Raw genomic sequence first — 12477 nt, 5'->3', positions numbered from 1 at the left:
GTCCATGCCTTAAGTGAAACATTGTGAGCCTTGTGTAATGAAATCAAAGATGGATTATGATAATGCGCATGATAACGTATTTCAGATAGGAGGATGGATTATATTCCAGAATCCCCGTACTCCAATTCCCCCTCCCTCCCCTTTTAGAATGCCCCCACCCCCCCGAAGCTGAACCATGTTGCCTGTACCTGACAAGTACCAGTGGTCCTCATGCCCTCTCTTCTGACCCCTGAGTGAGCAGGAGACCAGGACAGGGAAGGAGATGAGGGAATGTAAAAGAATTGGGATCCAGCCTGTCCCCGGTCCTATCCTGATGGCGTGTGACTCCAGAGCTGGCGTGCAACATGAGCCCCCGCCCCGCCCCCCCCCCCCCCCACGCCAGATTTACACTAAATAGGGTTAGCACCGGGCTACCGGACACCTGGCCAGACCAGCTCTATAAGCAATTACATGATATGTCATATATCACTGACACTCCCAGTCAACCAATCACATACTTCGCCTGACTCACCAGCGCCGTGCTCAACCAACCAGGCCTTAGTCAGCCAGGGCAAAACTCCCCAGGGATTGGATAAAGCTTGAAACCCCCCGCCCCCAAAGTCCCACCTGTGTATCCCCCCCCCCCCCGAATCCAGCGTGTAAGCTATAGCCCTGTGATGAATGTGTGATGCTAGACTGTTATTCACTATTCAGGATTACTATATGGCAGGGGTGCACAACTCTGCTGGTTTTCATTCTTGCCTTTTAATTAGAGACTAGTTTAGAGTCTCTCTCTCTCTCTCTAACTCTCTCGCTCCCACTGTTCTCTGCTTCTAATCACTGTGCTATAATGCAATCATACACAGAAGTCCAACCATATGGATATACTGTATATATCTATTTTTAAGTATGTGAACTATGGAAAAGATGTAGATCTAACACTGTATCTAGGTCAAAGATCACTATGTATGGGGTGTTATGCTTTTGCTCATAACACTGTTTCAAATGAAGAGGAATTGATTTCATGATTTGATTGTGTGTATATTGACTCTATTGTATGTCTTTCTTTTGTTTGTCACAAAATGACCTTTTATATTGAAAAAGATATACCACAATATATACAGTATTACACTAAGCTGATATTAGCTATCAAACTGGACTTACGGCATGCGTCTCAACCAGGAATTTAGAGTGTGAACTATGTATAAGCTGACTGAATTGTCTGGAGATTGTCTATGTAAGGTTCTTGTCCCATCAATCTGATTGGATGATGCAAATTATTCCTATTCAGTTTGGGGTAAACTATCATTTAGGTTATTTATCTCTCTCTCCCTCTGCCTCTCTCTCTCTCTCTTAAAGTCAGAGTGCATCCATCCCTGGGCATTTAACTGGTCCTGACGGTATGCAGGTGTGCTGGCCTTTTGTTCCAGCCCAGCACTAACACTGATTCAGCCAACCAACTAATGATGAATACCTTGGTGACCTGGATCATGCATGTGTCCGTGCAGAGCCAGAGCTATAGCATGCACTCAGTGGCTCTGTGGAGGAGTGAGGAGCCCCATAGTAAGTAGGGCCTATTCACTGTGGTGATGATGGTTCCTTTAATAAGGGGATGGGGGCACTTCAAACAAGGCTTACTACACATATCTATATACAGTAGTGCAATAGAAGCTCATGGATGAAAGAGGACAGCACTCATGCAATACCTACCATTAAGCATTGGTGTTGTGATCGTTTTTTCTATACTTCTTTTTTCTGTTATGAAAAAGCCTAACGTTGCAGCAAGGTGCATATTGTCTCTGAACTATTACATAGTATGTGTCCAGCCTGCATCTAGTCATTCATAACTCTCCATCCTCTTCGTTTACTATCACTGTAGGCTATACTGGGACTTCGTCATACAGGAATGAATCCTAACTTGATGTACAAACATAGAAGTCAAACTGTCTCACAAATCTCCCATTACCATGGTTGACGCATGATTTTACGCAAAACGAGTTTGGTGTGCAATCTGTGTGTTCCTCAAGTTAGGATTCAGATCTAAGCAGTTTATGATAAGACAAAAAAAATAAAAAATAAAAAAACTTCAGGGAATGCTAAAAAAAATACATGAACCTTTTATCAATTTTTGAGAGACAACCCCTGTATTCATAGTGTGCTTTGCTTCATTCTGTAAATGTTTTAATGGCTAATGAATCTCCATTGTATCCTGTTCAGGTATTTTGTACAAATAAGGGACTGATATATTCTCTGTTTATTGGAAATTAGAATAAAAGAAGATATTGCTACAAACCAAACGGCTGCCGATTGGAATTATTCTTCACTCTGATGGAGGTGTGTGTTGGGGGCGGCTGTGGTAAAGCCAGCGTCTAATGATCGCAAGGTTAGCGGTTCGACCCCCGGCTGGCCACATGTTGAGGTGTCCTTGAGCAAGATTCCCAGGCCGGCGCCTTGCATGGTAGCTTGCGCCAATGGTGTGTGAATGGGTGAATGAGAGGCCATTGTAAAGCGCTTTGGAATAAGGTGCTATATAAGTGCAGTCCATTTAAGTGTGTGATCACTGAGAAGGTGTGTATGGTCACAAGCCTTATTCCCTAATCGCTGTCTCTCAGAGTCACAGGATTGTGGCGTTCTCAAGGGGTAGTGGATAGTGAGTTGGACTGGTGATCAGAAGGTCCATTGAAAAAGTTATTTAATATGTGTGTGTATTTTAAGTTTACATACTTTTGCGCTAAAATTAGAGACCACCATCCCAAGCAAACCTTTGGAAATCCTGCCTAACTCGTGCGTTCATCTTGTGTTTTTTTATGGAAACATAAAACGGCCGAGCCGTTTTAGTTCTCGTTTCAGATACAAGCATAACAAAAAAATGAACAGACTTTGGGATCAACTATATCTCCTATATATCTATATCATATATATCTATATCTATATATCAACTATATCTCCATAGCCTACGCTACATTATAACTTTGCATCCTCTGAAAAAAAATGGTGGGATGTAAGTATCTTTCGCAAACAATAGCAGCATTTAAATAAAAAAAGTTTCAGAATAAAAGTCAGAAAAAAAAAATTCTGAATAAAAATCCCCCCCCCCAAAAAAAATCTGAATAAAAGTCCGGAAAAAACTTTCAGAATAAAAGTCCTTTTTTTTTTGCAGAATAAGTCCGAATAAAAAATAAAAAAAAAGTCAGAAAAAAATTAATTTCAGAATAAAAGTCAGAAATATAAAGTTTCAGAATAAAAGTCAGAAAAAAAAATCTGAATAAAAATCCATCACAGAGCTCTCAGATGCAGACTGGATGGAAGATTTTGGATTTGCTGTAGATGTGACTGCACTAATGAATGAACTAAATACCAAACTTTGTCCCGCTGGGCCTTTTACAGGCACAGCGGGACGGAGACAAAAAAAGAAAAATAAGGTAATGTCTTTCTTTTCTTTTGTCTGTGGTCTTTTTGTCATAAGCATGTTTTTTGATTGAGCGATACTTCTTCTATTGTTCTTGATACTTGGTCAATTAATTCTCTGAATCTCCACTCATCAGGTGCATTTATAAACGTGTAGGCACAAAAGAAGGCGTACACCACTTTCTAAGCAAATGTTCAAATGTTGGGATTTAAATATATATTTATATATATTACATATATATATATATAATAACAAACTTGACGGGAGAATGTGCAGTCCTTCACAACACTTTGACCCATGTGTAGCCTATGCACATAAACTGGAGAAATTAGAAACTGTGACTTTGATGGCAGAAGGATGACACTCTTTGAAATTGATACCATTGTGTAAAATAAATCGAAATATTACCTCTCACGTATTATATAATAAGAGTTCCCTGGAGTGCACACCAAAAAACATGATTTAGGATAATAAATACAAATGGAGATATCTATTTTTGCAAAAGAACCCAAATATGTTGTACAGTTTAATCGGGAATCATATTTAATTGGATCTGTAATTATTAATCATTTATGAAATGTAATGATATGTAATGATATTCATAAATACTAAGTTTTAATGCCTCAGTCGGGCAGATACAAGTAGTTTCATATATTGTCATCACTTTGCATAGAATTTCACTGGGTGAAAATTCTTTTTTAGCCTTTCTGTTGGGTTTTGCCTTTACTGTCATGCAGTCAGTATTGATGAACATTAATTAGGTGCTTTCACTAACCATTTATAGGCAACACTGGGCGTTAAAAGGGTGGGACAAGACGTTCGCTCACGTGCGCAACATTTCTAGTTGATTGTGATTTATAATGGGTAACCGACGTGGGACATGCTGTGTAACCCACTGTTATAAATCAGAATATTTTTGTGCGTAAGCACTTTCTGTGTTTCGTCCGTACGCTACATTTTCACGCCAATCCCCTGCACAGTTTTATAAATGAGGCCCCTGGTCCCTGATTGGAGGATGAGTACCTGCAGACATGGCAGCTCTCAAGGACCAGAGTTAGGGATGGTGCCACCTGTCACCACAACTCAAATAAAATAATGATAATAAATCAGAAAAAGAATATGTTGTCACACACTCCTAAAATAAATGATACAATCACATAAAACATACAGTTTCAGCAGGGGGTATAATCCATATGTTTAATTTCAAAATAACCGATGGCAAAAAATAGGAAAATATGTACAACACATATCACAAACACTTATGATGGTCTCTGTACAAAGAAGTATACATGCAAAAGTAAAAAAAAAACAATAACAGAAATAAAAACATAAATCATAATACATATGTATAAAACATGAGATTGTGACAACGACAAAACACACACTAAAAAACAAAACAAAGTGTAAAAAACAAGCATCCAGTCCAAGTTCCCGTGTTTTAATGGCCTTTGTACAACTTTACAACAACAAATAAATAAAAGGATGTGGCATGGGACTATACAGGTAAATCCATCATAGACAACATAACTGTAGTTCATGTACCACTCCCTTACCATAACCATGGCAACAACACATTCTCATATGCCTATGTGAGTCATATTATGACGCGGGTGCCAGGGTGCCATCCTGGGATGTTTCAAGGGAAGCATATTTATCAGGCTAGCTTTAAAATGAGAGTTCATGATTCAATTCTGATGATCGCCCATTCAGTGACAATGACTGTAGAATATGTGTATCGTAGGTCTTTGTATTGTTCATGCCAGAATTATTTAAAACGTTTGTTAGAGGCTATTGCCACCCAATAGGCAAATCTCAAATGACACCTTTTCCTCCAATGATTTTTGAGCTGGTCGAAATTAGTGCACAGTGCATATAAGATGTCATTTCAGATGCGAAGTGTTCAACACAGTACAAACTTAACCATGAGACATGTCTAAAATAGGATCTATTGTTTTGAACATAAATAACATAATTTAAAGGGTTCAAATTTCAGTCAATTAACTCTAAATGGTACAGTGGTAGTATAGACCTATGAAGGAGAAGGAAAATGGGAAGGAGATTTTAGAAACCCCCTGCTTTTCTAGAGGATCAAATGAGTGTGGTTGATGGGCTCCTTGCTAGGGTTCTTTCTTATGAAACCAACCATACACTCTCGTTAAACAAGTGTAAACACCCCTTTAGGGGGGATATACCGTATATCTTAATAAAGTGAAATGTCACGATCTGGAGAACATAGCGTACGTAACGCTGGAACAACTTTGGTATACCAGTAACTACTGTACATAATAAAAATAAGAAGAAGAAAGAGAAAGTGACAAATCAAATAAATCTACTCATAAGTGCCATGTAGACTGTGACCCCAAAATGTTATCTGGGAAGTAATAATACTCAAATAAGGTCAAAGGTCATATAAACACCACTACCAGCAGAGCTTGCAGTACCAAGTACATGCTTTATGCTTTTCTCTATATTTATTACAGGTACAACAGATGTCTTCATAAATAGTTGCATAAAATGTTAAAGCCGCAACATTGCACATGATAAGAATCAGAAACATAACATACAGTGAGTGCATTTACATTATTCTGTCTTCCTCAGTCTCATTCACTCCCATCTGATTGGCAATCTCTGCTGCCATTCAAGCTCTGTCGCCCTATGGCAATCTACATTACATTTGCAGGATTCCTTTGTCCCACCTTCAACATTGTCCTCAAAAGCAGGCGGCCATTTTGAAAGCAGGGACAGAAGGCAGTTGAAGTCTATATACAAAGTAAGGCTTAAACATTTAAATCTGCGCAATTTTGTTCTAGTAAAAGCAAAAATGTATAATTTTTCTATTGTTTCTTTTAAAAGGTTGGACTGTGCAGCAGTTAGAATCTGTATTGTTTCCTGCAATATGGTTGTCATGATTTCTTAGATTAAGTACGTAAGCGCAGCAATCGAAAAGCTCTGATTGGGCGTAAAAATGTCTCACGAAGTAGAGGAACTCAGTCACTGGATAATGTTTTCCAGGATTTGGCGTCTACGGCAACCAAAGTAGCTTAGCAACTTTCGACGAATTAGTGTTTTCATGATTTTTTTCTAAATGCCATTTTTCATTTCAACACTTTCTTGAAAAGGTGTGGACAGAGTTCTCTCTCCTATACAATGTTTCTTTAAGAAAAGGGGGGGTTCTCAAAAGGCTTTGAGTCTCAAAGTTGGCCAAAAAGCGCAGAAAAAACTAAAACGTCTCTCTCCCACATCAGCAACAAGTGGGAGTCGAAACATCTCTCTTCTTTAGCATCACTTTCTCCTGAAAGCTCTGCGTCTGTGTGTAGGGACACGGTCCTCCCCACCACAGGGCTCCAGCATGTGGCTGGGTTGATCCACCCACTCTCATTGAGTTAGAGGAAAATAAGCAAGCAGCAGTAGACTGGTGATATCATTCCATCCATCATGTCCATTGGCTGAGAACTGTGTTCTCTCAGGGCTCTGATTGGCTTGGTACCTCTAGGGCCTCAGTTTCGTACAAGTGGAAGGACTACAGGATTCTTAAAAAAAACGAAACAAAAAAACATTCTATGTGAAAGAGGATGAGATCAGCGAACTTCATTATTTCCACCTTTTTCTTTCTCAAGATGCCCAACCCCAAACTAACCCCTAGCCCCTACCTCAAGGCACTTCATACAGTATACATCTGAAAAGGATTGGATAGGTTTAGCAATATGGCATTAGCTCCACCTTGGCCTCTTGATTGGCTTGGTGGACTTTTGACATATTTCAAAACGTCTATCCAAGCCTTTGAGATCTACACAAGTGCCTCTTGGGGAACTGTAGGGGCAGAGGCGAGGGGTCAGACCCGGGCCTGGAGGCGGCTTTGGAGGAAGCTCCGTACTCCCCCGATGGGCCTTGCGTCTGTCTGGTGCTTCCGTCTGTCTATGAAGGACACCAGACGAGACGTATCCAAGCAGCTCTCTGCCCTGCCTCCGGCCTGGACCCAGGCCTCCTGGAGGCACACCCCAGCCGGTGGACGCCTGCCCGGCTCGCTCCTCAACAGCAGGCACACAAAGTCCCTGGCCCCCTGGCTCACTCCCTGGAAGTAGTCCCTGGGGAAGCTGAAGTCCAGCCGGCAGATGTTCAGACACGTTTCCTCTGAGCTTTCGTCTAGAAAGGGAGAGGCTCCGCTCAGCAGCACGTAGGTGACCACTCCCAGGCTCCACAGGTCAGAGGTGAGGGAGACGGGTTCACCCAGGACCAGCTCAGGGGCGGCGAACTCCGGGCTACCCAGGAGAGGGTGGATGTAGTGGGCACTGTTGAGCTGGACTGCATCGCCAAAGTCGGTGAGTTTGACCATGGGCTCTCCGGAAGAGGCGTGGGCCACCAACAGGTTTTCAGGCTGGGGAGAGAGAGGGAAGTGAAACATGTAAATAAAGAGGAAATAAAGCTCCTGTTTGTGAACGTCACCACAAAGTCTCGTTAACATCCTTCATCAGCAGAGCGGTCCGGACTGCTGAGGCTAGGTACCAGCTACAAGCCTGGCTAAATTAGTCTAAAGTAACCAGTGCACTCCCAACTATGGTTCGGGGCCAGTAAGCTGGAAAGGCAGTGTTTCCCACAGAATTTTGTGAGACTGCGGTGGGTGAACCTCAGACCCTCTTAAGTCTTACACGCGTCGCTCACATTTTCGGTTCGTTATGAGGCTATGGCGGGACAAATTGGACTACGGCGGGCCGCCACAGTCTAGGTAATTAATGAGAAACACTGAAAGGTAACATTACTTATGTCCCATAAGGGCACAAATGAATTAGACAAATGCATGGACAAATGGCGTAGGGGCTGGGGCTTAGGCGGGGTGAAAAAAGGCTTAAGGCCAATGCACACGGCGTGCGATTTTTGTCGCCGGACAAAATTCGATTTTGAAGTTTGAATGGAAGTCTATGAGAAAATCTCATCCCAATGCACACGGCCCCGATTTTAAACGCACCGCGAAAATTCGATTCCATTCGTTTTGAATGGGACAAAGCACACGGCGTGCGAGTTTTGTCGCACTGTCAAATTTTGTAAAAGTTTGTGGTGCGACGGATTATTGCATCACAATGGGACAATTGGGAAAACTTCAACTGGTCTATCTAAATTAATTGAGTCACTCATAACGGGGAGAGAGACTGGAGCATACATTTTTGACTGCCTCCTTTTTTTAAGAGAAGTTAAAGGCTGAAGGTCTGACCCAAAAGGTCTGATACAGTACATACACCTACGGTACATGAAGGGTTTATGACGTACAACATTATCATTTCATTTTCATATCATATATTTCAAATACATACTGGACACAACGGATAATGGATGCCATTTGGTAAACCTCATCTTCTTTTCAGTGTGCCAGGCACATCATTCACTACTCCGTGGCACAGCTGTCCTTAGCAATTTCTCGCCTTTTCGCTAATTGCATGATGACATCAATGACCTATTTTAAAAACATATTTTTAACTCTCCAAAACAATGTGTGACTTTGCAAGGCAGGATAGGGTGAAACAGAAAAGGAATCAGAGACATGTAAACATATTTGGTTTCTTGACTGTGTGTTTCTATGACGTGCTGAAGGTTGAAGGCTATCGTAAATCTTTGAACAAGTAACGTTATTTATACTTATAATATATACTATACTATATATATTATATTAGTTTACTCATCTACGATATAGTTTTTGGCTGCACAGGGTTGCCAGATTTCTAATCTAGCACGACTGAATGACCAGCCAAATTATACACATGTTGTATAGACACTGTCCACTGAAAACCGGACTCTGGCAACCCAAAATTAATATTTACTCTACTGTACGTAGGCTACGTGTATGTAAAAATGGATGACGAAAAGCTGATAACGTTTATTCAGTGCCATAGGGAGCTATGGTTTTGTTCATATCGGATTTCTCTGTTGGACGGCGAGAGGACTAGTTGTCAAGATGGGGGGAGGTGATCTCGTAAGTATTAGCAAGGAATGCTAGCTAGCGCATCGTGTGGCTTTATGAGCGTGCTGTGGCTCCAATAGAGCGTGCCTTTTTTGTACACTGTTTGTAATGGTAATTAGGGAAACCAAGTCTAACTTATTGAACTATGCCGTCCTCCGAATCTATGTCCACCTGATCATCGCCCATAATAATAAAGTGGCTTTTATAATACACCTTTCTGGCTGTGTGTTTTGTGCGCTCCCTCTCCTGACATTTTACCAATACCCCTAAATCAGGGGACCCACATATTTTATTACAATATGTCCAGTTGTATCTTGTAGAAATTGTGGAAGCAAGGCAAGCAATATTGGTAGAGCCTATTGTAATCAGCCTGCCTGGTCCGACTACGTAACAATAAAGTAACAATTGAGAATGGAATGTTGTGGTGCGACAAAAACCATCGCACGCCGTGTGCATTGGGCAGGGCTCGACAGTGCGACCATTTCACTCGCAATTGCGACTAAAAATACATCTGTGCGACTAGAGAAATAAATTCACGAGCACACTGTGCGAGTACAGATATATATACCGTATTTTCCGCACTATAAGGCGCACTTAAAAGCCCAAAAAAAATAAAAATAACGACAGTGCGCCTTATAATCCGGAGCGCCTTATATATGGATCAAAATGTAAAAATTACATGACCAATATATATTTTTTTTATAATAATAAAATGTTTCAGTACGACTGGTAAACTACAAAGCCGCACCGCTTGCAGCATTACGGTAATCAGTAAACGACGGCCGCCATCTTGGAATCTCCGCGAATGCTATGCTATTGTTATGCTATCATGTGCTCTGAATGGATGCCGTACTCACCCAACTGTTCAATTCGGACACTGAAGAAGAATAATTCAAGGGATTCGTGGACGAGGAATGAACTGAAAAAGTGAGCTTTACGTGTTATACATAACTGAACAATGTTGAGTTATGCACTAACGTTTGATTTAGTGGTATCAGACTGTTTCTTTTACTACGTGTTTACTGAAATAAAGTTTGAATGTTTGACTGAATTGAATTAATGAACATCTCATCCCTCTGTCTCCATGTCATTGTAGAACACCCATGCCTTTGGAATGTGAAGCTTGAGGTCTACAAAGACAAAGACATCTTAAATGAAGGAGGAGAACCTGACGAGACGGAGGATAACATCCCGTCCTTTTCTTCACAGTTGCCCGTGTATCATAGGCTTTAGATTTTGAACTTAAGATCACTCTGATCATTACGTTGTTATGAACCCCAAGAGAAGAGAGAACATTATCGATGGCAGTAGATACGTTTCCGACGACACAGTATACCTAACGACAATACTATCAGACTGTTTCTTTTACTACGTGTTTACTGAATCAGGGAAAAGTTCCCCTCCACGTTTGGGAGAAGAGTGAACAAGGCTGGGAGATATTGTTAATATTGTTAATATGTTATTGTTAATATTGTTAATATTGTTAATATGCACATTAACATTTGAACAACAGTACCATGGGAGTGAACGGAGTTGTCAGAACGCTTAATAAAGTTTGACTTTATCTGACTGTGTTGTTGACATTCCCTTTAGCACAGCTCCATCTAGTGGATGCATAACGCAACCCCAGTCAAAAAAAAAAAAAACGACAGTGCGCCTTATAATCCGGTGCGCCCTATATATGAAAACATTTCTAAAATAGGCCATTCATTGAAGGTGCGCCTTATAATCCGGTGCGCCTTATAGTGCGGAAAATACGGTATATATATATTTTTTTATTCTAAATCTGCGCGAACCGTGTGGCCACATTTTAAGCCGTCAGCCAGCCCGCTACGACCACGGGAAGTCATGTTAAAAGTGAAGTTACTTCTGTTAAACTGGCGCTAAGCTAACATCGCTAATCGCTAACTCCCTCCTGGGCCTTAAAGAGACAAGCGCCCTTTTCTCATCTCAAGCTTCATTAGCTTCATTAGCTCACCACATGTACAGATTTGGTCCCACACACTCCAGATTTGAACCCAAGGTTACAACCAGGGTTAACTACCCAGGGTAGAAAGTAGAAAGCTCTCAGACCTTCAGAACCCATTGAAAGTAGTGGAGGTACTCCAGAAGTCCAAATGCATCTCTAACCCTAGGAAACCCTAGGAAGCAAGTTGCCTAATGGCATGAAAATGCAACATGTTGTACTTGAGTGTGGCAGAGAGGTGGGACCCCCGGGGATGGTGGTGTGCTAACAGCTAGCCGCCGCAGAGGCACCGTGCTGGGCTGGCCACCTCCACATGTCACCACCCCGGGCAGCATGGGGCTGGGGACTGGTCATCTGGATGTGGGGTAGTTTACTACCCTAGATGTGGAGTTGTCTGGCCACCGTGTGTGACTGATGTAGCCTGACCCAGCAGCAGGGAGGTGGGCAGCATGGAGACAGACCTCTGCATGGCCTGGCTGGGCTGCTAGCTGACATACCTAGCCCTAAAGCCTGGCTGGGCTGCTAGCTGCTAGCTGACAGGCATGACATGGATGAATGAATGAACATGCTGCTAACCAGGAGAACTTGACACAGCTAGTTACCATAATACAATGCCATCAACTCTGCGTCTAGTAGGGCTGTAGGCATGGGCCAATGTGTGATTTTGGTGCAAAAATGGCAAAATCACTAATAAAAATGTGTTATAATAAAATGTTTCACTGTGCTCCTAAATTTCTTTGTGTGCCCCTAAAATTTTTCATTTAGGAGCACATGTGCTCCTAGTGAAAAAGGTTAGCGTAGAGCCCTGTTGGGATGTGATTTTTTATGATTTTCTCATAGACTTCAATGGTGTGAGTTGAAAATGGAATTTTGCCGTGCGACAAACTCGCATCGCACGCCGTGTGCATTGCAATCGAATGTTGTCCGGTGACAAATATCGCACGCCGTGTGCATTGGCCTTTAGGCGGGCCGTCTTAGTCTTTTCAATGCAGGAAAAACCCTGACTACTGGGGTTGTGTTCAATAATGTCTGTGTGTCAGACATACTTTCAAGTCCAGATGGGCGATTCTGCAGTTGTGTAGGTAGTGTAAAGCTTCTAATATGTCCCGTAGATAGCAGGCCACCTTCTCCTCAGTGAGATTCCCCCAGCTCACAATATAGTCCAGGAGACGG

At 41.8% G+C, this 12477-nt stretch overlaps 1 protein-coding gene across 1 annotated transcript in view; it reads right to left on the bottom strand.

The window, feature by feature from the left end:
* Window positions 1-4700: 4700 nt before the first annotated feature.
* LOC308158157 (triple functional domain protein-like) overlaps window positions 4701-12477 on the bottom strand; it is a 76969-nt gene continuing 69192 nt past the window's right edge. The window contains 2 exon segments of the mRNA XM_080531757.1: window positions 4701-7763; window positions 12351-12476. Coding sequence (XP_080387883.1) covers window positions 7221-7763; window positions 12351-12476 — 669 coding nt within the window. The 3' untranslated portion in view covers window positions 4701-7220.

The sequence above is a fragment of the Nansenia antarctica genome (assembly GCF_963989245.1).
Source record: "Nansenia antarctica genome assembly, chromosome: 5".
In the NCBI taxonomy this organism is placed as follows: Eukaryota; Metazoa; Chordata; class Actinopteri; order Argentiniformes; family Microstomatidae; genus Nansenia; species Nansenia antarctica.
Note: the sequence above shows the minus strand (reverse complement) of the source record. Positions and strands in the feature narration are given on the sequence as shown.